The sequence below is a fragment of the Perognathus longimembris genome, chromosome 7 (assembly GCF_023159225.1).
Source record: "Perognathus longimembris pacificus isolate PPM17 chromosome 7, ASM2315922v1, whole genome shotgun sequence".
Classification (NCBI taxonomy): domain Eukaryota; kingdom Metazoa; phylum Chordata; class Mammalia; order Rodentia; family Heteromyidae; genus Perognathus; species Perognathus longimembris.
In genome coordinates this window covers 82,114,616-82,139,321 of record NC_063167.1, presented here as the reverse complement: position 1 = coordinate 82,139,321, position 24,706 = coordinate 82,114,616, and the positions used below count along the sequence as shown (strand labels likewise).

The window sequence follows — 24,706 nt, the reverse complement described above, 5'->3', positions numbered from 1 at the left end:
ACTTATCTCCAATTATCACCAGAAAACCAGAGGTGGCTCCAAGTGGTAGAGCACTAGCCTTGAACTGAAGATCTCAGGGACAACTCCCAGGCCATGAGTTCAAGCCCCATGACAGACCAAAAAAAAAAAAAGATAAAATCAATTACAATTAAGGGGGGCTGGGAATATGGCCTAGTGGCAAGAGTGTTTGCCTCGTATACATGAGGCCCTGGGTTCGATTCCTCAGCACCACATATACAGAAAATGGCCAGAAGTGGCGCTGTGGCTCAAGTGGCAGGGTGCTAGCCTTGAGCAAAAAAGAAGCCAGGGACAGTGCTCAGGCCCTGAGTTCACGGCCCAAGCATGGCCAAAAAAACCAATTACAATTAAGGTCTTCCTTTAAAATGAAAATTAGAACAAGAACCAAAACAATGTCATATTTTTTGCAACTCTATCAACTCTTTCTATGAAACTTGAATCTTTATTTGTGGTGAGAACTGCTTTAAATCCCCAAAGGAAAAACATTTCTCCATACTTCAAGTTCTCCACAATTTGAAGTGTGTGTGTGTGTGTGTGTGTGTGTGTGTGTGTGTGTGTGTGTGTGTGTTTTGTGGGTCTTGAACTCAGGCCCAAGGTGCTGTTTCTGAGCTCTTTTTTGCTTAAGGCTAGTGCTCTACCACTTTGAGGCAAAGCTCTACTTTCATTTTTTGAGTGGTTAATCAGGGATAAGTTTCATGGAGACTTTCCTGCCTGGGCTGGCTTTGAACAGTGATCCTCAGATCTCAGTCTCCTGAGTACTTAAGATTGCAGGCATGAGCTACCAGCACCCAGCCCTTGAACTTCATTTCTCTACAGTGAAGATGAAGACAGAAATGACTAAGACAAAGAAGATTTTGGTGAGAAATTTAAGGAACTTTAAGGAAATATAAGCTAACTAACCCTACAGAGATAAGTCACACAAAGAAATGAATTATTAAAAGCAACTAAAGGAACTGAAAATTGTGGTCTGAATAACATAAAAAGCCAGATTATGAGCTGGATGCTGGGTGTACGCCTGTAATCCTAGCTACTCAATAGGCTAAGATCTGAAGATTACGGTTCAAAGCCAGCCTAGACAGGAAAATTTCTGAGACTCTGATCTCCAACTGGATGTGGAGTTGTGGCTAAAATGGAAGAGCACCATCCTTGAGCTCAAAAGCTCAGGGACAATGTCAAAACCCTGAGTTCAAGCCTTAGGACTGACACAAAAGGAAATAATCAGGTGGAGGAGGAAAAGAAGAAAGAGGAGGAAGAGGAGGAGGAAGAAGAGCAGCCAGATTATGAAAAGGTCAGAATAAATTCTCAATCTGCCCAAACATTAACAGGAAGTGATTTGTACCTCATATCACTGATATAAATTTAAATGGGGAATAAGTGATTATAGATATTAAAGTTCATAGGCATAAGACGATAAATAGCTGCTAAGTGATCATGATATAACAGATAACAGTGTTACATATTCAATCTGAAGGATTTGAACACAATGAAAGGATAAACTAGAAGGGCACAGCAGAACCAGTCACCCAAAGGTAAAGAGCCCATCACCTAAGAACAAAAGAACCCACCACTATTTTCCTTACGCAGTGGCATCTATTGACAAATGACATAGGAAATAATAGTTTTAGTACTTTTCTTACTTGATCCCTATATGTAAGAAGTTAGGTATATTCATCTAACTTTTCAGGAAAGAGATGGTTTAAATACTTCAGATATGAATCCCTAGAAGAAAATATTTCACCACATGGTTTATTCTAAGGTAATAAATCCACCTTGAACAATATAAAGAAATGAAATATAACAATATAAAAAAGATAAAATTACCAAATATACCGAAAATAGGGCATAATTTACAGGAAAATGTAAAATATATTATAAATACTGTATATTTATAGCTAAAATACAATTATTCAAGTATGGGTTAGATTAATACTTTTTTTTTTTTAAGTCCTGGGGCTTGAACTTAGGCCTGAGCACTGTCACTGGCTTCTTTTTGCTCAAGGCTAGCACTCTACCACTTGAGCCAAGCACCACTTCCAGCTTTTTCTGTATATGTGGTGCTGAGAATCAAACCCAGGGCTTCATGCATGCTAGGCAAACACTCTACCACTAGGCCACATTCCCAGTAGACTAGTACTTTTAACCTGTAGAATACATTGAAAGGTGTTAACTAAGAGATTCAAAAAAGCAATGTATAAATATAGATTCTACACACACACACACACAATTCCCAGGTATTCAAATTGGGTACAAGGTCTGGAGAATGGCAGTTCAAGGCCAGTCCTTGAAGAAAAATTAACTAGACTCCATCTCAGCAAAAAGCCCAGATAGAGGTTTGGTTCAAGTGGTAGAGTGCCAATCAAATGAGCAAACTGAGTAAAAAAGGTATGAAGATATATCAAAATTTAATTGTGCCAATATATATTTTATACCCAACTGACGGCAAAATTATCTTTATAACCCATTGACTGAGTATTTTTTAATAAAACTGAATTGACGGTTGAATTTTTGCACTTTAAAACTATAAATGTCTCAAAAGTTTGTTGTATCACCTAATATCATTGTACAATCTCAAAAGAAATAAAGGTCAAAGATACCTCTCTCTAAAAACAGACCTTCTCGAGGCTGGGAATATGGCCTAGTGGCTAGAGCGCCTGCCGTATACGCATGAAGCCCTGGGTTCGATTCCCCAGCACCACGTATATAGAAAATGGCCAGAAGTGGCGCTGTGGCTCAAGTGGCAGAGTACTAGCCTTGAGCAAAAAGCAAACCAGGGACAGTGCTCAGGCCCTGAGTCCAAGGCCCAGGACTGGTGCAAAAAAATAAATAAAAACAGACCTTCTCTAAAACAAACCTAAAAGGACAGAGACTAAGTCTATTTAATTAGTAGAAAACAAACCATAAACATTATAGTTTGGGCATCTGATCTCCAGGGTCTATTTCACCCTGAAGTTTTGAATAATATTCTGAGTTTTCTCTTTCATTAAAGTTGTTTGTGGGTGTGATAGGAAACCTAGAACAGCATGTAGGCTAGACAAGTGCTCTACACTGGGTTACATGCTGCCATCCCCTGCCTTTTAAAAATTTGGCGCTTATGCTAGGCATGTGCTCTACCATCTCAGCCACGCCTTCAGCCTTTTTTTACTTTAGTTATTTTTTTGGACAGGTTCTCATGTTTTTTCCCAGTCAGACCTCAATTCTTCTATACCTACTATTTCTCTATATAAAGTTTTGCTCATGCTGGTCTAGAACCACTATTCCTCTCTATCTCTACCTTCAGAGTAGCTGGGATTATAAGCATGACCCATCATGCCTGGTCCTTTCGTTGGACATATAGATGCATATGTATATGTATATATATTTAAGCTACATAAGATTTAAAAATGGATTTAGTACAGCTAGATGTGTGATATTAGCAGGGCAAGTTCGCAAGACTTTCACAGCAAATACCTACACAGTAACTTTATTTCCATACTTCTGTTGAATTTACTTCTTCCCAAAGCAATTTCAAAACACAACAACAAAATCAATGACAGGAACCCTCAACTCAAAGGGTGTTTTTAGTAAACTCTATGTGATTCTTCCATTGTCGCTGAAGCCAGAGAAAAATCACGAGACAGTTTCAGCAGAAAACTTAAGAGAATGACATCTGTTTTCTCAGCTATTTGGTTATTCTTTAAACAAATAAATCAAAAGCTACTTTTATCATCAAAGGTTATTCAAAGACCCAGTAACCAATTGAACAGAGCCTCTCAGATACCTAAATGCCACTCCCACAAAGAGGCAGCAGACATCAGAGGACTCGCCCAATTAATTCCAAGTGGGCTAAACTCAGGCGTGCAGGAGAGCTTGCTTTATCCAAGCAAGATGAGGAAGAAGGAAGCACACGACAGGCCCTGATCCTCACAGATGTAACCCAGCCGGAGAGGCGCGGGCAGGAGAAAGCTCCAGCAGCAGAGGTGGTGCCAAAGGTAAGCCCGGTCTCCCGGCGAGGCGATACGTGGCATTAAGCAACTAGTGCCCGGTCTCCCCCACCCCGCTTCCGCCCCGACCATTCGCCCCTATAGTTACCAGTTGCTCCAGATGCCATAGAGCAGTTCCACGAAAGCGAAGGAGAGGTTGAGGCACAGGAAGAAGAACAGGTTCCGAGACGTCTTGTCCGACAGGATGGACCTGGGCACGATACAGGCGGAGAAGAGGCGGAAATCAAGGAGGGTGCTGGGACCCCGAAGCCGGGTCCCTCACTTTCAAGACCCATGGGACAAGCACTCCCTTCTCCGCATCTGGAGCGGGGTGGGTGGCTGTCCCCTGGCCACCTCTGGCGTGGGGCCATCGCTCTTGGCCTCCCTCTCGGCCGCCCCCTCCGAGCACGCACAGCCCCCCGCACCTAAACCAGCCCGAGATCTTGCCGAACAGATTGAATTTGGGTGGCTTGTACTCGTCATCCTTGATGGACAGGGGCAGCATCTTCTTCGCCCGACGACAGGGCCGGCCTGCTCCCCTCCGCAGGGGCTCCGCGGGGTAGTGACAGTGACAGCGGGCGACGCCCCTAAGGACGGGAACCCCGAGAGCTCGGCCGGGGCCGAGGCCGCGCGCCGCCGCGAGACAGACACACACGGACACGCACCCGGGAACCCGCCAACTTCCGGCCTCGGCCGCGCAACGCGTCCTGGGACGGGAAAGGGAGAGGCGGGGACCTGGGGACCGGGCCTCGGCTGTGGAGGGCGGGGCCTCCACGGTTGCTGTCGGGCTTTAGCTGCGACTGGCAGCTCCAGCGCTGGGTGGGCGTGGCCTCCGCTGAAGTGGGAGGGGATTGCAAGGGAATGTTCATTGCTGAGCAAGTTTGCAGTCCTGGCTAGGACCCGCCTGGTTTGGGGGCTGGGAGGTCCAGAGCCTGCTGACACCCACCACCAGTGTTCCGGGTTGTCCGGGAGCCCAGCACTGAGCCTTTTCCATCAACCCCCTAAGGGGCGCAGTGGGTAGCTTTGCTTGAGGCGACGTACTGTGCTGCTTGTACTTGGGAGTCCCCTGAGTGGTTCAGCCGGCACCGAAACAAAGACCTTGAGTAGTTAGAAGAACTCCTTCACGTAGGGATCCGCGGGGCTGTTGCATTAAGCTTTGCGCACGTATTGCTTCCTTGGTGTTCCTGACCCCTCGACACCCCTAAATTCTAAGGGCCTCTTTTACTTCCAGGTCACCCCGGGGCGGCAGCCCCCGCCACCATCCAGGATCTCAGTGCCGGACGCTGGCAGAAGCCGGCCACGGGAGGCGCCGCAGGGTGATCCCCTCCACTCCCCTCCTTCTGGGCTCCCGATCGCGGCACACCGCCTCCCGGAGCCTTCGGGGGAAATCGGCTGTGGTTACGTGGTTAACCACGTGCATCACGAAAAGTTGTTACCTCCGAGAAACCGGGGGAAGCGGGACCGGCGCTTGGAGGTGAGTTGGAAACTACAAAACCCAGCTTCTCCGGGTTGCTTTTAGTGTAACAGGAAGTGGAGCGTCACGGAAAGGGGGGTGGCCACTCGGGGGGCCATCACCCCGCTCCCTGCGCGCCCGCTGCGGGAGGCGCCTCTCCCCGCCACCGGGCCTGGAAAAAAGCACGCTGCTGGCGCGTGAGGAAGAAAAGAAGAATCATTTTCAAGGGGGTGGGGGGGGAAGAGCACAGGAGACGCCTCTGCTGCTTTACGTCAACCTAGCTGCAAGCGAGTGAGTGCTCGGGCTGCTGCGGCGAGCGGACACCCCGAGGCTTTGCCTTCCCATCACGGGGGAGGGGGCGGGGGCGGGGGCGGTGGGGAAGGGGTCGGTGGCACGCAAGCCTTCTTTGCCTTCGTGTTTTGCAACTTTGTATAGTAATCCACTGGCTTGCTTTTTGAAGATATTCTGGAGGTTTTTGGACTGGGTTTTTTTTTATGTTCATGTTTTAAAACTGCCCTATAAAAAATACAAATGTAAGTTCGGGGTGGGGGGAGAATGGGAAGCACTTGGTCTTGGCTTTTCTTTGTATTATAATTTGAACAGGAATACATTCAATTGGCAGCATTTACTTTTTTCTTTTTTAAAGAAGGCGTTCACGGTTTGCAATCGACTTTGAATTTTACTATACTGCATTGCTGGGGAAACCCTTAATGGGACGCAAACAAGATAGTTTAATGAGAAATACTTCCGTTGCAGTTGGATTTTTTTTTTCTCCTCCAGACTGCTTTATTTCCATGATGTTAGCAGTAACATATATAAATAATCACATTTCAGCGATTGATTTCCAGCATTTTCTGAACTCATCAAGGTCAGCTGCAATATGAGCCTGCTTTTATAGCCTACCTTTGAAAATAAATGTTGTATTTTACCTTATACAGCTACAAATTGAATTTGCTTAGCTGGTTTAGGAAGAAACGTGCATTATCCTTTATCAAATAATATCAAAATACATTGGAGAAACAAAGTTTAATTCCCCCCCATCAATTTCCAGAGCCTCCCAAATTTTCACATTCCCAAAGATATAAAATAGGTATACCCATGAAAATATTTTGATTTTTAAAAAGTAGCAATTTGGGGCTGGGAATATGGCCTAGTGGCAAGAGTGCTTGCCTTGTATACATGAAGCCCTAGGTTCGATTCCTCAGCACCACATGTATAGAAAATGGCCAGAAGTGGCCCTGTGGCTCAAGTGGCAGAGCGCTAGCCTTGAGCAAAAAAGACAGGGACAGTGCTCAGGCCTGAGTTCAAGGCCCAGGACTGGCAAAAAAAAAAAAAAGAAAGTAGCAATTCTGTTCACTGTTAGGTTATTAAAGTAGGTAGCCGGTAAAGGAGAACGCCACGCGGTATTCAGGCAGGAGAGAACGTTTATTACCGAACTGCTGGCCTGTGGCCAAGATGCTCCATGGCCGGAGAGAGAGAGCGCGACCCCCACCCAGCCCTGCTTTATTTAGGGCAGGGGCAAGGGGTGTGGCCAGGTGGATTAGGAGGTGACCTCAGGGAAAGGGGAGGTAACTGCCTCCAGGTCTGCTGGTTACCCAGGTAACTGGGTGGAGACTTAATGAGGTGGGGGCATCTGAATGTAGCCCTCAGGGAGAGGACCTAACATTCACCTCTCTTAAATTTTGGACAGCTTTGACAACTAAGTTCAACAACGAACTCAGTACCTTTTTCTGTTCAAGGCTGATGCTCTATCACTTAAGCCACATCTTTCTTTTGGAGATAAGATTTTTCTTGGACTTTTCTGCCTAGGCTGGCTTTTAACCTTGATCATCAGATCTCAGCCTCCTAAGTAGGATTACAGACATAAGCTACAACAACCAGTACTCAGCATTGAAGGCACTTTAATTTATAGCATGTTTAAATCAGGAAAAGTTCTGTGAGCAAAATTTTTCCACTGTACCTCACATTTGCACCTTGAAATAGTAATGTATCCCATGCATGTTAACCTATATATGTTAACATGTCAAAGTGGGATTCATTCAGTAGGCATTTGATGAATATTTCCCATATGCAGGTCTGGATACTGGAACTATAATGCTAACTAAGCTGAAATTCTTTCCCTGGGAAGATCTTATATCCAAAAATGTGAAAAAAGGGAGGTAGAGGCAGACAGGTCCATCTCATACATGAGAATTGTGTGATGTATAAGTTGTGCACAGACATGTTCTTGGAATTGTAAAAGAGGAGTCTCACTGAATGAGTCTTTCTGAAAATGCCAATTTATTCCTTTGACCTTGCAATGATTTCTACCATGGAAGAACATGGCATTGGAAAACTAAAACTGATTCTTCAGCACTATTTTGGTGGTCATTATCTTGCCATTCTTTAATCAAATAGAACACCTTGAAAGACTAGTCAGAATTCTCAGGTTGCAACATAAAATGGGTTTGTCAAAGTATAAAATAAATAGATGCAGTAACTAGTAAATTACTCTTGTGAACTTTTAAATATTTTGATATCATTGATTGCATTGGGTCAACTGCAACTACACTACATGGATTTTAAAAAAAAATCCAGCTCTTTCTAGAAATAGTCAGCGTAAATTGAAAGGATTCCACCCTGTTGTTTATTTGTCTGCAACCCTGTTTTAGACCTTATGGTGTTTTGGCTTTTCTTCCTTTAATCTTTCCAGTTGAATGCCCTATGGACTGCTGCTGGTACAAAAAGGAAGTGTGGTAGTAAATAAGAGTACAGATGCAATTTAGAAATTGAATTCCAATGCAAATTGTTGGCATGATAAGAGGTTCTGCTCCCAGCTATGTATGCTCTGGATTTCAAATGTGGAAGCATTAGATAGTGGAGATGATGTCCATTTATTTTGCTTCCAGATCCTCAAAAGAAAGTTAAAGGCAAAGTATAGCAGTCTTAGCACCAACCAGCAAAAAATCATTACCGGCTTCATTGCCTAGAGGTCATTTTGAGAAAGCATAATAGAAAATTATAAGGATAAGTTAAAGCAGTTGTTAATTTCCTGCTGATTAACCACCCCACAAAATTAACTGAACATTCTTTTATTTCTCTTAATAGTGCCAAGACAGCTTGTTCCAAACAAACATTGAAGCCATAAGGAACATTTAAAATAAAAATCAATAACAGAATGAGGTAAGTAGCAAATTTTGAGTTTTTTTTTAATGTAGCAACATAGCTATAACAGAAATTATATCATCATAACCATTTTCTTTTTGCTAGTCCTGGGGCTTGAATTCAGGACCTGGGTACTGTCCTTGAGCTTCTTTTGCTCAAAGCTAGCACTCTACATCTTGATCCACACCTCTACTTCCAGCTTTTTTGTTTTTTGTTTTGTTTTGTTTTGTCTTTGTTTTGTTGTCATTCATGAAGCATGAACTCAGGATCTGGGTGCTATCCCTGAGCCCTTTTGTTGTTGTTGTTTGGCCAGTCCTGGGGCTTGGACTCAGAGCCTGAGCACTGACCCTAGTAGCTTCTTTTTGCTCAAGGCTAGCACTCTACCTCTTGAGCCAAAGCACCACTTCCGGCTTTTTCCTGTATGTGGTGCCAGGGCTTCATGCATGCTAGGCATGCTAAGCCACATTCCCAGTCCCCCTGAGCTCTTTTTGCTCAATGATAGTACTCTAGCATTTTGAGCCACAACTCTACTTTTGGTGTTCTGGTGATTAATTGGTGATGAGAGTTTTATGGACTTTCTTTCCCAGGCTGGCTTTGAACCGTGATCTTCAGATTGCAACCTCCTGAGTAGTTAGAATTACCAGCATGAGCCACCAGCACCCAGCAGCTTCTGGCTTTTTCGATAGTTGGCTATGAGTCTCGTGGACTTCCTTGCTTGGACTGGCTTCAAACTATGATCCTCAGATCTCATTCTCCTGAGTAGTGAGGATTACAGGTGTGAGCTGCTGGTTTAAAAGTTTTTGAACCATTGCTGATTTGAGGAATTGCAGAAGGGGAGAGAGGAACTATGAAGCACTGTCATTACTCTTGTTAAGCTCAGTGAGGGCAGAAGCTCTGTCTGCTAGTCTGCTATCACTATCTGACAATGCTGGGCACGTGCAAAGCACCTATCACTATTTGTTGACTGGTGGACACCGTGGATATTTTAACTTCCCTATAATAAATGAGAAAACTCACATGCATTGGGATTGTTTCCAGCTTAAGTTTGGTACATAAAAAATACTTAACAAGCCCTAATTCATATATATGAAATCTCCTTTCTCTTACAGAAGTGTTTTGGAAAACCAGTATTGGTAAAAAGGGAAACGTTCTATAAAACAGTCCAAGGAGCTGCCATGTAATATCCTGACCACCACCCACCCCCTCCATTTTCCTATAACTAAAATTGATAGTGGTTTAAATGAAAAGTTCCAGTATTAAGGAACGGTACAAATAATACACATGCAGATGTACTTGGTTTCTTTCTTGACCCATTTCTGGAACAAATCGTGCATGGCACTGTGCTGAGCTAAAATTGCTTCTCTATTTCTTGCTTTCTTCTTAGTATATATTGACTTGTTCAGTCCTTGCAAGTCTTCAGCATTTTAGGTAGAAAGTCCCTCTTCCTCTCACCTTAGTTTATATGTGTTGGGTTAGTCCCAACATCATCATCATCATCATCATCATCATATCGCCAGTTCTAATTAATAGACAATTGCAAGAGAAAGGTACAAGATTAGAAAGAACTTTCATTGCCCATCTTTCACACTTGTGTACTTGGAAAGTAGAGAGGACCTCATTGTCTGCCTCAGTGACAAATGGCTGGCTGGATTGAAGGAAGCAGGTTTTACTTTACAAACACTATCCATTCTTGTAGTAAATGGAGCTAGTTTTCAATAAGCTTTAGAGATTCCATTCCAGCTCTAGCTTCAAAAAAAAAGTAGTGAAAGTAGGACAAGGATTTCTAAGACACAGTTTTAAATAATAGTGAGCTACGCACTGGTGATTCACACCTATAATCTTGGCTATTCAGGAAGCTGAAAGCTAAAAATGGTAATTTAAAGCCAACCTAGGCAGAAAGTTTATGAAACGCTTATCTCCCATTTAACCAACAAAAGGCTAAAAGTGGAGCTATGGCTGAAGTGGTAGAGTACCAGCCTTGAGTGAAAAAGCTTGAGGCCCTGACTTCAAGCACCAGTGCTGGCACAAAATAAAAATGTGTTTTTGTCAGTGGTCTCATACACACACATGCACAGACACAAAGAATGATTTATACTGGCAGTGGAAAAGATGGATATATTTTCATTCCATTTCATAGTTAACCCTCCCTAAGATAATCCAGCTGTGTTTATTAATCTGTCATGCTACATTGTCTCTTTTATTGTTTTAAGTTTGTTCCTGTTCCTATCTTACTGTATGTATGAATAACACTATTTTACTTCGATATATTTAGACTCGTGAGGAAAGTAACAGGAGTGAAGAACCTTGTAAATATGTGTGTGTATGTGTAAGAGGAAACATGGAAGAAGAATAGCATAGAATTGTAGGTGAGAAAAGCTGTATGGCCTTCTTAAGATTACAATGATAAGAATGAATTTTCTGAATATAGGTGAAATGTTTAAGTCAGAAACAATTGGCTCATGCTTGTCATTCTAGCTACTTGGGAGGTAGAGATTGGAGAATTACTGATTAAAGCCAGTCCTAGCAGAACTTTGTAATACTTGGTCTCAACTAGTGACTGGATGTGGTGGTTCATGCCTGTTGTCCCAGCTACAGGGGAAATACAGGTTGTTCACATTTGTCATCCTCATCAATATGAGGAAGTACAACTGGTGTTGGGGATTCATCTTGGCCTTAAGGGGGGAAGGGCGAGGAGAGTGCTCCCGAGACGCTGCCCTTCCCCCAGCCCTGGGGCAGTGTGGAAGTGAGCCACACCTATCTCCTTCTGGGTCCCGAACCAGAAGGGGTAGCTTTGAGACCATCCCCCACCTTGTGCCAGCACGTGTGCTCTCCTTTCCGGGCTTTGCCCAGAGGGCGGTACTATGGGAAGTGACATTAGCCCATGAAGGAGGTCCTTGGGAGCTGCTCTTGGATGGACAAGCTCGCCAGCCTATCGCCAGCTCATGCTCAGTCCTCATCATCACTACTATATTACTGTGAGCCCCTCCCGATTAAATTGGATTGCTCTCCGAAGCGTCTCCGAGATCCGTCTGCGCCTGGCTTCCTTGGTGGGTACGGAGGGAGGAAAACGGGACCTCATTCGGCCACGTGCACCTTAGGCTAGCCCATGTCCCTTTGCTCCACCTTGGCTGCCCGCTGGTCGGGTGCCCAGGGGAGAGGGTGAAAAGGGGAGCACTGATAAGGGAGTAAGCTTAGCACCAGGGGAGGTAAATCTAGCCTGGCAAAGTGGGAGAATTGCAACCTAGGCCAGCCAGTGCATAAGCAAAACCCAGTCTAGAAAATTCCAAAGGAGGTAGAGATGTGACTCAAGTCATAGGGCGCCTGCCTAGCAAATGCAAAGCTCTGAATTTAATCTGCTGTACAAAAACTGGAAAAAAAACCAAACCTGGTCTCAAAATACTATATAGTATAAAGCTATTGAATTCTGAAAAAGCCTGTGAAGAAAAATGGCCTTTGGTATTTTATTTCTGGCACTCTTTACTCTTTAATGTACAGTAAATTCGAGATACATTGCTTACAATTTTTAATGGAAAAGCCTTTCTATGGGCAATGGTGGACTGGCTTGGATTTCTTTCTTTGCCAGTCATCCTCAAGTATACAGTTTTTTGTCACTGTCACATCCCAAGCTAAATTTTCACTTGTCAACTAGGTTAAGACCAACCAACTTTTGTTGATTTAAATTTTGCATGCTGCTTGCCTGCTTAAAGTAATCGAGTTTCTGATCATATTGTTACTGCTTAAGCCTCCTTGGGGAAATTTATAAATACAATATTGTCTAACAAATGATGATTTTTCTTCCAAAGCAAATTGGTGGATTCGCCAAGAGCCTTCCATAGAAGTAGGAATGCTTAAAAACATTTTATTGGGGCTGGGGATATGGCCTGCAAGAGTGCTTGCCTTGTATACATGAAGCCCTGGGTTCAATTCCTCAGCACCACATATACAGAAAACGGCCAGAAGCGGCGCTGTGGCTCAAGTGGTAGAGTGCTAGCCTTGAGCAAAAGAAGCCAGGGACAGTGCTCAGGCCCTGAGTCCAAGCCCCAGGACTGGCAAAAAAAAAATAAAATTCATTATGGATTATCTTTGAAAAGATGTGGGGGAGAAAGGGGAGATGTAAAACATAGGTTGGCCACAATAGTGAAAGCAGAAAGGTGATGTGTAGGGTAGCTATGGGCTAGAGGTAAAGTTCATGACCCCGACTCTTTACTCAACTGATGTATGAATGTTAGAAACATATAGACACTCCTATTTCTTGCCTTTTTATGCCTGGCCCTAAGACCAGTGCCTCAGGAACCGGAGCATCACCAGAGGTATCAATTGCCTTCCCCCTCCCCCGCCCAACACACACACACACACACACACACACACACACACACACACACACACACACACACACACCCTACCCCCATTGCGCAATAGTGAGAACTCTTTTTTTTGTTGTTGTTGCCCTGAAGGTGGGGGGGGGGGGGCGGGGAGGCAGGGAGAGCCTCTTCTTGAGAAAAAGGGGAAGCCCCCTTGCATTTGTCCCTTCATAACAGCACGGCCTCCTACTCATCTCGGGAATGTATAGAGTGCTGATTGAGAGCCCTGGGTATCTGGGTTTCACTCCAGCCTTGGAATGTCTGTTTATGTAAGGAGCTGGGCGGGCAGGCTCCACCATCCTTGGGATTTCTCTCTATCCAGAGAAAAATATAGAAGTCAATGGATGTGTAGATGGAAGAATCTTTTTTCCAAGGCCCATGTAGGAAAGCAGAGGTTTTCACTGTCCTGCAGGCATTGTTCTTAGGGTGATGAGGGAAAGGAAATTGGGGAATGGGAGGGAGAAACTGGAGAAGTCAACTCTGGCCCCTGAGCTGTGGGAGTAGGGAGATTAAGGGAGAAATAAAAAGAGTAGATTTCAGCCAGGAGGCTTTGTCTCCTCTGTCTTTTTCTCTGCTTTAACTTTGGGGAAAACAGGACTATTTTTAATATTTTGGAGTAAACTGCTTTTTTTCTGAATGGTTCATACTTGGCAAGCCCAATCCAAACTTGAGCCAAAAGACAGCTGGTTCTAAGATTGGCCCTTGAGTCCTGATGAAACAATATTTCATCATTTGTTCTTTTTTTTTTTCACTAACACAGGGGTTGTCATTTTAATTCCTTAGCATGTTTCCCTAGGAGACTCTTGGAATGTATTTTCTCATGCCCTCTAGCCTGCTTACTTACTCACTCCTTTGATATTTCCACTTCATCAAAGCATCTTCTGTAGTGAAGGGTGCTCTCTTTGCAGAGGTAGGTGGGTACACTCAGCAGGGGGGTCTGCTCAGTTTTTATCCTAATCCAAGGAGTGATGTTGTCCTTTTTCCTGTGGCTAAGGAATCAGGTTCACAGTTTCTTTACAATTGGTTACCAAGGTGATGGATAATACAGGAAAGTTAGAAAGCACTCTAACCATCAGTGAAAGGTTCTTATGGAGTGGGATGGCTGTCTTTGGTGGCAAAGGTACACATGGTTCTCATCCCAGCTGGTTGGGAACAGGGTTGTCAATGGGTCTGAGGCTGGGGCTGCTGGCAGTTATACCTGGAGGTTGGTGAAGTCCGTGGAAAGTTCCCTCAAAGGTCATTTATTCTTTAACTTCATTGACAAAGATTTATACACCTGATATGACTGGTTCATCATGAACAACGATAGTTACTATAAGCCTGATAGCCTCCTCTCCCATAGCTTAGCATGCTCCTTTCCTAAGCAACACTAGGCCCATCTAGTAAGGGCAGTGAATAATTAGCCCTCATCCATCTTCCAAGATTTCCTTATAATGACCTCCAGCCCTGGGCAGTTGCAGGACCCCCACCTACCATTTGACAGCAGCCATAAATCATAGCCTGCCACGATGAAGCCCCTGGTCTGCACATCCACACCGAGGCCTCTAAGACCTCCTAGGTTATATATGTCACCCCAGATGATAGACTGCTCTTCTCATTTCTCCCTGGTAAGAAGGGGGTCTTGCCAGTCCCTTTGCTGACAAACTTTTCCTTTGTTCTTTTGTACCTGGATGTATGCATAGTTTCTGACAATGTCCAATGTAGTCTAACAGTTACAATTGAAGTCAAGAAGCAAATAATTCCAGGAAATATCAGTATACAATGGTGAGTGCTTACAAGATGGAGGCGTTTTAGTTTGGCTGAGAAGATTGCCTCTTCTCACATGAGGTCCCAGGTGTGTTACATAGGAAAAGTTTCTTAGCTACTATTTAGTCCTAATTGGGCCCCAATTTGCATTTAATTTGAGCTTATTCAGTTCAGTGTCTTTAGGCCTCCATTTTAAAGTTTAAAGTAATGTAAACGGAGACTGCCACATTCCATTAACAAGAAATACAAACACAAATGCAAAAATGAACCAACTACTGTTCTGCACTATAAAGATGGGCAGAAATTGCATCAGGACATAGTCCTGCTGAGAGAAAAGCTAGAGGCACTGTTGTGAAATTTAGATGCAAGGTCTAATAGCACCATGTTCAGAGTTCACAGGAGCACTGAGTATGGAAAGCTGTGAAAACACACTCTTCCATTGCTGGTGATATATGAGAGACAGGAGGGAGAAAAGAAATGGATGGAAGTGTTTTCTTGGTTAGTAGCACAAACCAATACAGGAAGCCATTGATCTGCTCACTGTATGTAGATACCTGCTCCTTGGCCTCCATTTGAATTATTTCTATCATCTGCATGCAATAAACCTGACCAGGCCAGGTGCCAGGTGCTTACCCCTGTAGTCCTAGCTAACTCTGGAGGTAGAGATCTATCTGAGGATTGAGGTTCAAAGCTTTCCTGGTCAGGAAAACCTATGAGATTCTTGTCTCTAATTAACCAACAAAACACCAGAATTGGAGCTAATGGTAGAGCACTAGCCTTGGATGAGAAGGCAAAGGGACAGAAGAATCTAGGCCCTCCCTGAGTTTAATCTCCAATAGTAGCACTAAATAAATAAATGAACAAACTTGGCCAGAAACTGCTCACCCATTGTATAGCTATCTCTTCCATCTTTTCATCATGCAGATTCCTATTGTAGGGAAACCCAGATTTTGAATTCACCTCTGTGTTGTACCTTGAAATGACTTTTATCTCTTGGCAGACAAAGGCCTTTTTTTCTTTTTTGAGCATCTGCACTCTGTGATCATATGTTTTCAGGCAAATACATATAAATTCTGGAGGATGAGCCTGAAGAGAAACAGTCTGTGCAGTAACAAGCTGATCTTATAGTGAAATGGCAGACTAGTATCATTCTTCTACCGTCTGTGGCACCAAGATGAAATGACAGCTTCTCCTTTTATGTCATCAAGTTGCTCATTGCTTTACTACCTTATGAGCTAGTGGCCACAGAACATTCTCTGTTCTGGCATGAACAAAACATGTTTACAGCTTCTCTCCGGATAATTATTATTCTTCCAATTTAAAGAAACTAGCCTTGAAAAATAATTCTTCCACAGCATTCCTCCCAGGTAACTTTGATAGATATTGTGGTTAGTAGCTGAATAGCAAGTCTTTGTAAATTCCAATATCCTAGTCCATTTAAAAACATATATGAGAGAATATGTAACTATTGCTTCATGGACTAGGTATTATTTGCTTTCTGGGGGAGGGAGGCTACCAGTCCTGGGGCTTGAAGTCCATGCTTGGGTGCTGTCCCTTGGCTTCCTTTGCTCCAGATCAGCACACTTACACTTGAGCCTATACTTCTTCCCTGGTGGATATCAGGTCCTTGCTTTCTCACCTTCCTATGCAAACTAAAAAGATTTGCCTAACTGTCTTGGAATTTCAATACTGAATAAATATGAAATTAAATATTTATAATCCAATTCTGCAGTCATAAATTATTCATAACTCCAGAAACCTTTCTGATACAGGTAATGTAGGGGATTAGAAAGTATTTGAAAGAGAAGATTTTTATATTGGCCACAGGCAATAAACTCCTTAAAAATGCGGGTAAAAAGTAAAGTAGCCATTTGAGTGTCTTTGACATTGTATATGTACAGTAAGATATAATAAATTACATTAATTTTTCCTGTACCCAGTTTCCAAGTAGTGAGTTATTACTATTTAGAGACCAAAACCAACTATATGTTTTACAATGCCCCCATCTGAGTGCAGAAAACAAAGACAAAGATCTTGATTCTGGTTTGCATTATTTAAAGCAGTTGGCAAAATACTCTTTTTACTCTTGAGGGTTTCCAGCTGACCATCCTCATGCAGAACTGAAACTGTTTTAAAGGACTTGGTTTTGATTCAGTATTAAAAGGATTTTCAATGGGCTGGGGATATGGCCTAGTGGCAAGAGAGCTTGCCTCATATACATGAGGCCCTGGGTTCGATTCCCCAGCACCACATATACAGAAAATGGCCAGAAGTGGCGCTGTGGCTCAAGTGGCAGAGTGCTAGCCTTGAGCAAAAGGAAGCCAGGGACAGTGCTCAGGCCCTGAGTCCAAGGCCCAGGACTGGCCAAAAGATAAATAAAAGGATTTTCAAGGTTATGAATTCATGTGGTTTGCTTTTAGTTGGATATACTAGTGGTATTTGTTGTTTTAGTAAGAGAATACATGAAATGAAAATGTTCTCTATTGCCTTAAATTGCTATCCTTGAAAAATAATCTCAGCAGAGCTGAGGTTACTTAACATAATTCAATTTATTCATATCTTAGGAGTGAGGCCATGACAGAAAAGCAAACACAGAAGTGCTTTTCTTAAAAAGTCCAAAATAGAATAACCTTGGAAAAGGTAACATTGCTTTTCAAACCTGGATTGTTGAGAAGAATTGCTGGACATGTTCTTGTCAGTAACTCTTCCCAAGGCCAGACATGTGAAACATGCCTGTAATCCCAGCAGTCAGGAAACAGGCAGGAGGATCATGGGTTCAAGGCCAGCCTGGGCTATGTAAGTGAGATTGAGGCAGATCTGAGCCTACAAAGCAAGATCTCCCAGAAAATAAACTATAAAATAAGCTCTTTCTTGGCTTGGACATTGCTTAGTAGAGTATTATATCATGAAGTACATGCACTTGCTCTGGGAGTTCTCCATTCTCATAGTCTTAAAAGATGATGTTAAAGCCTTAGGCTACCCGTCTATCTGAAAGAACTATAGTCTCATTTAAAAAATAATCTCTGCAGAGGAGCAATGATGAGGGAGAGAAAGAAGGAAGTGAGTCTGATCAAAGTACATTGTATACATTCATGGTCATGTTAAAATGAAACCCACCCTGTACAACCAGTTGATAATAATAAGAAAATGTGAAGATAAAATAATCTCTGATCCAGATTATTAGCAGTAAAATAGGGAAAAATAATTCTTTTTTTTGAAAAATTAATTCTTATTTGGTGTACCGCTACAAAACAAATAGTCCCCAAAAGAAGGAAATGTTAAGACTATACTTTGCTATATTACCATATCAAAGAGAGTGGGAAGTTGGCTCTCAACTGTCACCCTAGCTACTGAGGAGGCTAAAATCTGAGAATCAGGGTTCAAAGCCAACCTGAGCAGAATAACCCAGAAGACTCATTTCCAATTTACCAGCACAAAAGCTAGGATGGATGTGTGGCTTAAGGGGTCAAGCCCCAGTCTTGAGTGGAAAAACCAAGTAAAAGGATGAGGCTGTACATTCAAGTCCCCAGTACTGACATGGAGAAAAAGACAGACAGATGGGTCAACTTGAATGAACTAAATTTAAGATTAATCTTGCTCCTGGTTAAAAAGGCATAAAGACACACTGACTACCCACAGAAATGCTCACAGTCTGTATTATATTCCCATTTCTGGTTCAGGTGTTGTCCCATCTGCAAGCTTCCTGGGAGAGTCATGGGGATCCGGGTGCTGCGTTTCTCTCTGGTGGTCATCCTTATGTTACTGCTAGTGGCTGGAGCTCTGACCAATCTCCTTCCAAATATCAAAGAAGACAAGATCCTCACTCTGCGCAGGGAGATGAAACCCCAGGGCAAGTCCCCACTGGATTCCTTTACTCTCATTATGCAGACGTACAACAGAACGGATCTCTTGTTAAGACTTCTAAATCATTATCAGGCAGTCCCTCACCTGCACAAAGTGATCGTTGTGTGGAACAATGTCGGTGAGAAGGGGCCGGATGAGTTGTGGAACTCTCTGGGGCCACACCCTGTCCCTGTGATCTTCAAACCGCAAACAACAAACAGAATGAGAAATCGATTACAGGTCTTCCCAGAACTGGAAACCAAAGGTGAGGTAGAGCTGAAATGTAAGTCTGGAAGGGCTGAGGTGGGAATGTTGATTTGGGATTATCACAAAACAGTTGTCTTTCTGGCCACTAGTGGCTCACGCCTATGATCCTAGCTACAGGAGGCTGAGATCTGAGGATTGAAATTCAAAGCCAGCCTGGGCAGTTAAAGCCCCTGAGACTCTCCCCCCCATCACCCGCCCCAATCTTGGGGCATAAACTCAGGGCCTGGGTGCTATCCCTGAGGTTCTTTTACTCAAGGCTAGCACTCTATCACTTGAGACGGCACCACTTCTGGCTTTTTCTGAGTAGTTTATTGGAGATCAGAAATAAGAGTTTGCTGCCCTGACTGGCTTCAAACTGTGATCCTCAGATCTCAGCTTCCTTAGTAGTTAGGATTACAGGTGTGAGCACTGGTGCCTGCTTTCTGAGTCTCTTATCTCCAATTAACCACCAAAGAGCCACATGTGGAGCTGAGAGTGCTAGCTTTGAAGAAAAAAGTTTAAGGAGCACACTCAGACCCTGAGTCCACATGCGCGCACACACACACACCAGAGAGAGAGACAGAGACAGAGAGAGGACACTTTGAAAAGCTGAAGGAAGTTTCCAAGATTTCAAGGAGCATTTCCTGCTGAGGAAATCACAAATGCCTTGCAGTAGTAACAAAGAAGCAATATTATTATACTAAAAAAAGGTATGCCAAATGATAAAATATACATGATTAATTATAGCAAAAATAGATGCTGTTTAGCTTATGCTTCATACATTTTTTGTCACTGTCTTCCTCCCATTTGTAACTCTTTCATGAGGTTGTAATTTGCTCATAAGAAACTTCATTTGCTTTAAGGTCCATTGGTTTCTACAATGATGGATGCTAATTGTCTACTTATTTCCCTCTTGGGCTATTATGAAATCAACTATAATTCAAAAAGACTTTTTTCTACTAGATAAATCTATCAGAAGACAGTCGTTATTTACTAACTGATTTGGAAAGTACTTCATTTGGAATTGTATCGTATTGCTTTTGTTTTCAATTCCAAAGGGTTCAATGTAAATTTATTTTCCTTTCCTTTCAGCGGTGTTAATGGTGGATGACGATACACTCATTAGTGCCCAGGATCTTGTTTTTGCTTTCTCAGTTTGGCAGGTAATGTTGCTAAAACATATCCAGTGCTTAAATCAAGATGCTATAGTTAAATGAGGGTGTTACTCAAAACATCATGGGCAGTATTTGATTTCCTGAGCTGATAACCGTCCTGAAAATTGGCTTAGGGCTGGGGATATGGCCTAGTGGCAAGAGTGCTCGCCTCGTATACATGAGGCCCTGGGTTCAATTCCCCAGCACCACATATACAGAAAATGGCCAGAAGTGGCGCTGTAGCTCAAGTGGCAGAGTGCTAGCCTTGAGCAAAGAGAAGCCAGGGACAGTGCTCAGGCCCTGAGTCCAAGCCCCTGAACTGGCAAAAAAAAAAAAAAAAAATTGGCTTAATATTGGGAGGTGTGGGGAAGAAGAACTGGAATTAACTCCTGGAGAACAACTAAGAAATAATTTGACACAGCAAAGATGAGAGGAGATCATTTCTACAGGCCATAGACGTGTCTCAAATGAGAAATATACGTGTGTGTGTGTTTGTGTGTTGGTCCTGGGACTTGATCTCAGGGCCTGGGCACTTTCCCTGGGCTTTTATACTCCAGGCTGGTGCTCTAATTCTGGCTTTTTGTGTGTGTGGTTAATTGGGGGATGAAAGTCCTGCAGACTTTGTTGCTTATGCTGGCTTCAGATCTCAACTTCCTGAGTAGTTAGGATTACAGTCACTGACACCCAGCTCTATCAACATTTTTACAAACATTTGAGAATGCATTTATTATATCAAAAAATTCAATATTTGTTTAGAAATGTCTGCATTTGCCATTGAGCTTTTTCCTTCCCCACCCAAATCCTAGCATAGACACATACTATCACTAACACTCCTGTTTAATTTGTACTAATAATCATAGCTAACTTTTACAAGTTGCACTACAATTATATGAGACCAGAATTGCATACAAATACTCTTGAGGCTGCTCCATACATGGTCTGCTTCATTGGTATGAATAGCAGGTTGTCACAGTGCTTTGTATATAACAGCCTAATAAAAGCTGCGGTCTTAAACTTCATGCCTCCATTACTGATTAACTATGTCAGCAGTTTATGTCAATAACTTCCCAGTCCTGTAAATGAAAGCTTTTAAAGCTAAAAGTTCTAATGTAAAACATCAATATGAGATTTCTATTTAAGAAAAAAAAAATCAGTCTACTCAGAATGTGAAGATGAAAGCAGGCATAATATGAGAACTATGAATAATCTAAGTAAATCATAGTTCAATATAAATATAAACCCTGCACTAATGGCCCATACCTATAATCCTAGTTCTTGAGGAGGCTGAGAATTGAGGATCATGGTTCAAAGCCAGACTGGGCAGACAAATCTGGGAAACTTCTCTCCAATTAACCAGCAAAAGATGGAACATTAAATATGACTCAAATGGTAGAGTGCCAGTCCTGAATGAAAAACATCAAGCAAGTCCCTGATTTCAAGCCCTGGTACTGAGGCGGGAGGGACACGGCACATCTGTAATCCCAAACTACGTGGAAGGCTGAGATTGTGAGGATCAAACCTCCAGGCCTAAAAAGCCCTGAATATAAAAGAACTTTTTCAGCCAGGCCCCAGTGGCTCAGACCTGTAATCCTAGCTACTCAGAAGGCTGAGATCTGAGGATCACAGTTCAAAGCCAGCCTAGGCAGGAAAGTCTGTGAGACACTCATACAAAAAAAAAAAAAAAAAAAAAAAAAAAACCCTGAGTGGGAGCTATGCTAGCTCTACTGCAGAGGTATAGTGCTAGCTTTGAGCCAAATGCTCAGAGAGATAATGTCCAGGCCCTGAGTTCAAGCCTGGGGTCTGGTGCATGCATGTGCGCGCACACACACACACACACACACACACACACACACACTCTCTTCCTGGCAGAAAAGTCCATGCAGCTCTGTGTCCACCAAGGAAAGCTGTGTGAGGTGGGGTGCATATATGATTCCAGCCACACGAAGTCTCAAAGTAGGAAGCAAAATATTGTCCTAAAAGTAATGATGGAACAGCAGAGCTGGAGGCATGGCTTAGTAAGCACGAGGCCCTGAGTGCAAACCCAGTACTGACAAAGTAAAAGAGAGGTATAAATATGATTTTCAAGTTTTAGCCATCAATTATCAAGAGTAGTTTCCATCCATTGTCTAAGATAATCTGACTCCTTCCATGAGTGAAAAGAGTTCCTCGTGGAGTGAATTAGAGCACATGGACAAGAGGTGAGACCCCAGCCATGCTCTGCACCTGCCCTGTCTGTTCCTCCATCCTCATTGCTTTCCCCTCCACTCCTCCATCTAGCTGTGAAAGCCCCTTCATTCTCTGCCTTTGCCAGTGACATTTCTCTGAAGTCCAGCAGCCTTTATTGCTCATCCTCTAACCTTCCTCCTTGCCTCTGCACCCCATGCTTTTATTGACTTCCCCGGCCTCATTTACAGCTTTCCCAGCATGGTGACTCCCTGCTCCCTCTGTGCTGACCCTCCTAGGCTGAGTGCATCCCTAAGAGATTTAGCGAATAGAACTTGAATTACTTACAAGGATCAACGTTTAACCCATCAAGCCCTTGTCCTCTTCTCAGGAGTCAGTGTTTTTTGTTTTGATTTGACTGAATTTTGTTTTTGCTTGTCTCAACCTAATAATATGAAGTGTTTTACTACCTTATGTTCTTCAAAGTTCTTGATACATTTCCCATTTGGATGTCTACCTATGCATATATGTATATAATATTAGATATAGATATATAAGATTTATGTATGTATATGAGATATATAAGATTTATATATGTATATAGATATATGTGACATATATGATAAAAATATATCTCATTATCTCATGTTTTTAAAAGGGAGCTACTCAAGTCAAAAGAGTAAAATGACTTTTTTTGTTTTTCCTGTGGTACTAGGTTTTGAGCTCAAGTACACTTGAGTTATGCCCCTCGTCCTCTTTGCTTTAGTTATATTATTTTTCAGGCAAGGTCTCATGATTTTGCCCATACTGGCGTTGGAGGTTCTACAGACTGCCACTTTCTTGTAGCTAAGGCACCTCACCCTGCCAACATAAAACATTTAAAAAAAAATCAACAGTGACCTTTAAGGACATTAAATTTATTAAATAGCCCAGAGTTAGATGAAATTAAGATGCAGAAATAGGGAAAAAGGAAAAGTTGACAGGTCAGTTTCATTCTCTTTACAACAAATAGTCTGGGGGGCGGGGGTGAGGCGGGCTTGAACTCAGGGCCTGAGCACTGTTTCTTACCTTTTGCACTCAAGGCTAGCTCTCTACCACTTGAGCCACAGCTCTTCTTCTAGTTGTTTGGCGCTTCATTGGAGATCAGAGTCTCAGGATTTGTCTGCTTGGGCTGCCTTTGAACCTTGATCCTTAGATCTCAGCCACTTAAGTAGCTAGGATTACAGACCTACACCACTGGTGCCCAGCCTCCCTGTGTCTTTACAGAAATGCCACACTTACTTATTCTTTTTCCCTCTTTTCAGCAATTCTCTGACCAAATTGTAGGATTTGTACCTCGAAAGCATGTCTCCACTTCCTCAGGTATCTATAATTATGGTGGATTTGAACTACAAGCACCCGGGTTGGGAAATGGGGACCAGTACTCTATGGTGCTGATTGGAGCCTCGTTCTTCAATAGCAAGTATCTGGAACTCTTCCAAAGGCAGCCTGCAGCCCTCCATGCTTTGATAGACGAAACTCAGAATTGTGATGATATTGCCATGAATTTCATCATCACCAAGCACATTGGGAAGACTTCAGGTGTATTTGTGAAACCTGTAAATATGATTAATCTGGAAAAGGAAACCAATGGCTATTCCGGAATGTGGCATCGAGCTGAACACTTTCTGCAGAGGTCTTACTGCTTAAATAAGCTTGTTAATATCTATGATGGCATGCCCCTAAAATACTCCAACATTATGATATCTCAGTTTGGTTTTCCATATGCCAATCACAAAACTAAAATGTGAAAGGAAAGCAGAGGAGAAACTTTGCACCACTATCTTTAGATCTCAGCCTCCTCAGTAGCTAGGATTATAGCCGTGAACCACCAGCATCCAGCCAGATGATTGTTTTAATGAGAAGCCTGAAATGCCTCTTTTATGCAAAAGCCCACAGTGTAGGGAAAAGGAATTAAAGAAAGTTTTAACCCAATTTAAAAAGGAAATTTTGTTGCTCCCAGTGCATTCCCCCATGGCCCTTCTGAATGTGGTTTTGATATAGCTATTGGTGCTTTTATATTCATTGATTAGCCTGTTAGGATTGAGAGTGCAAGTGTCATAGCTCAGCAATGTCTAGTTGTTTGCTTGAGTTGTGTCAGCATTAATTGCATGAACCACTCCGAAATGGAGAGTTTCTTATATGCATCAATGGGCAGCTAGGAAAAAAGTTAATCACATTTTGTTACTGAATGTGACCTTGCTAATGTCTATCAATTTATGTTTTACCATAAATCCTCTATTTATAAACATGTGCAAAATAACTTCTGAAAGAATGATTTAAGTAAAAGCTTGCAGAAGTTAAAACCCTTATTAGTATCAACTTTTTATTAAGGCTTAGGTTACCTCGTGGATAGTAAGCAGGTATGTGTGTATCACACACAAATGCTTGCATTCAGAACATTTTTTTCCCTGTTTCAAACAAGACCCAAGGCACTATGCATCCTGATAAAGTTTCAGTTACACCAGAAGCACTGACAAGAGAGTCCCAGCAGATAGGAGTCAGAGGCTGCCACTCACAGTTACATGAGCTGGTGGCTTTGCCCTCCCTGGTATCTTTTTTTTTTGCCATTCCTGGGGC

The 24,706-nt window shown here is 42.7% G+C and overlaps 2 protein-coding genes across 6 annotated transcripts in view; one reads left to right on the top strand and one right to left on the bottom strand.

Moving 5' to 3' along the window:
* The window catches only part of Slc30a7 (solute carrier family 30 member 7), a 56,481-nt gene extending 51,765 nt beyond the window's left edge, over positions 1-4,716 (bottom strand). Inside the window, exons 1-2 of the mRNA XM_048352052.1 lie at positions 4,403-4,716; positions 4,087-4,188 (exon numbers count right to left, since the gene is read on the bottom strand). Of these exons, the coding sequence (XP_048208009.1) occupies positions 4,087-4,188; positions 4,403-4,482 (182 nt within the window). The 5' untranslated portion in view covers positions 4,483-4,716. The remainder of the gene's footprint in view (positions 1-4,086; positions 4,189-4,402) is intronic.
* A 665-nt stretch (positions 4,717-5,381) lies between these two features.
* On the top strand, positions 5,382-24,686 carry Extl2 (exostosin like glycosyltransferase 2). 5 transcript variants are annotated; one of them, XM_048352057.1, is made up of 6 exons: positions 5,390-5,451; positions 8,518-8,592; positions 13,719-13,845; positions 18,362-18,789; positions 19,863-19,933; positions 23,392-24,686. In XM_048352057.1, exons 4-6 carry the CDS (start codon positions 18,396-18,398, stop codon positions 23,875-23,877), a joined length of 951 nt encoding a protein of 316 aa, XP_048208014.1. In that variant the 5' UTR covers positions 5,390-5,451; positions 8,518-8,592; positions 13,719-13,845; positions 18,362-18,395; the 3' UTR covers positions 23,878-24,686. The 5 variants fall into 5 exon arrangements, with proteins under 5 accessions (XP_048208011.1, XP_048208014.1, XP_048208013.1 ...); XM_048352058.1 differs by lacking the exon at positions 5,390-5,451 and adding an exon at positions 5,948-5,963; XM_048352054.1 differs by lacking the exon at positions 13,719-13,845 and having other exon boundaries at positions 5,382-5,451.
* Positions 24,687-24,706: the final 20 nt, after the last annotated feature.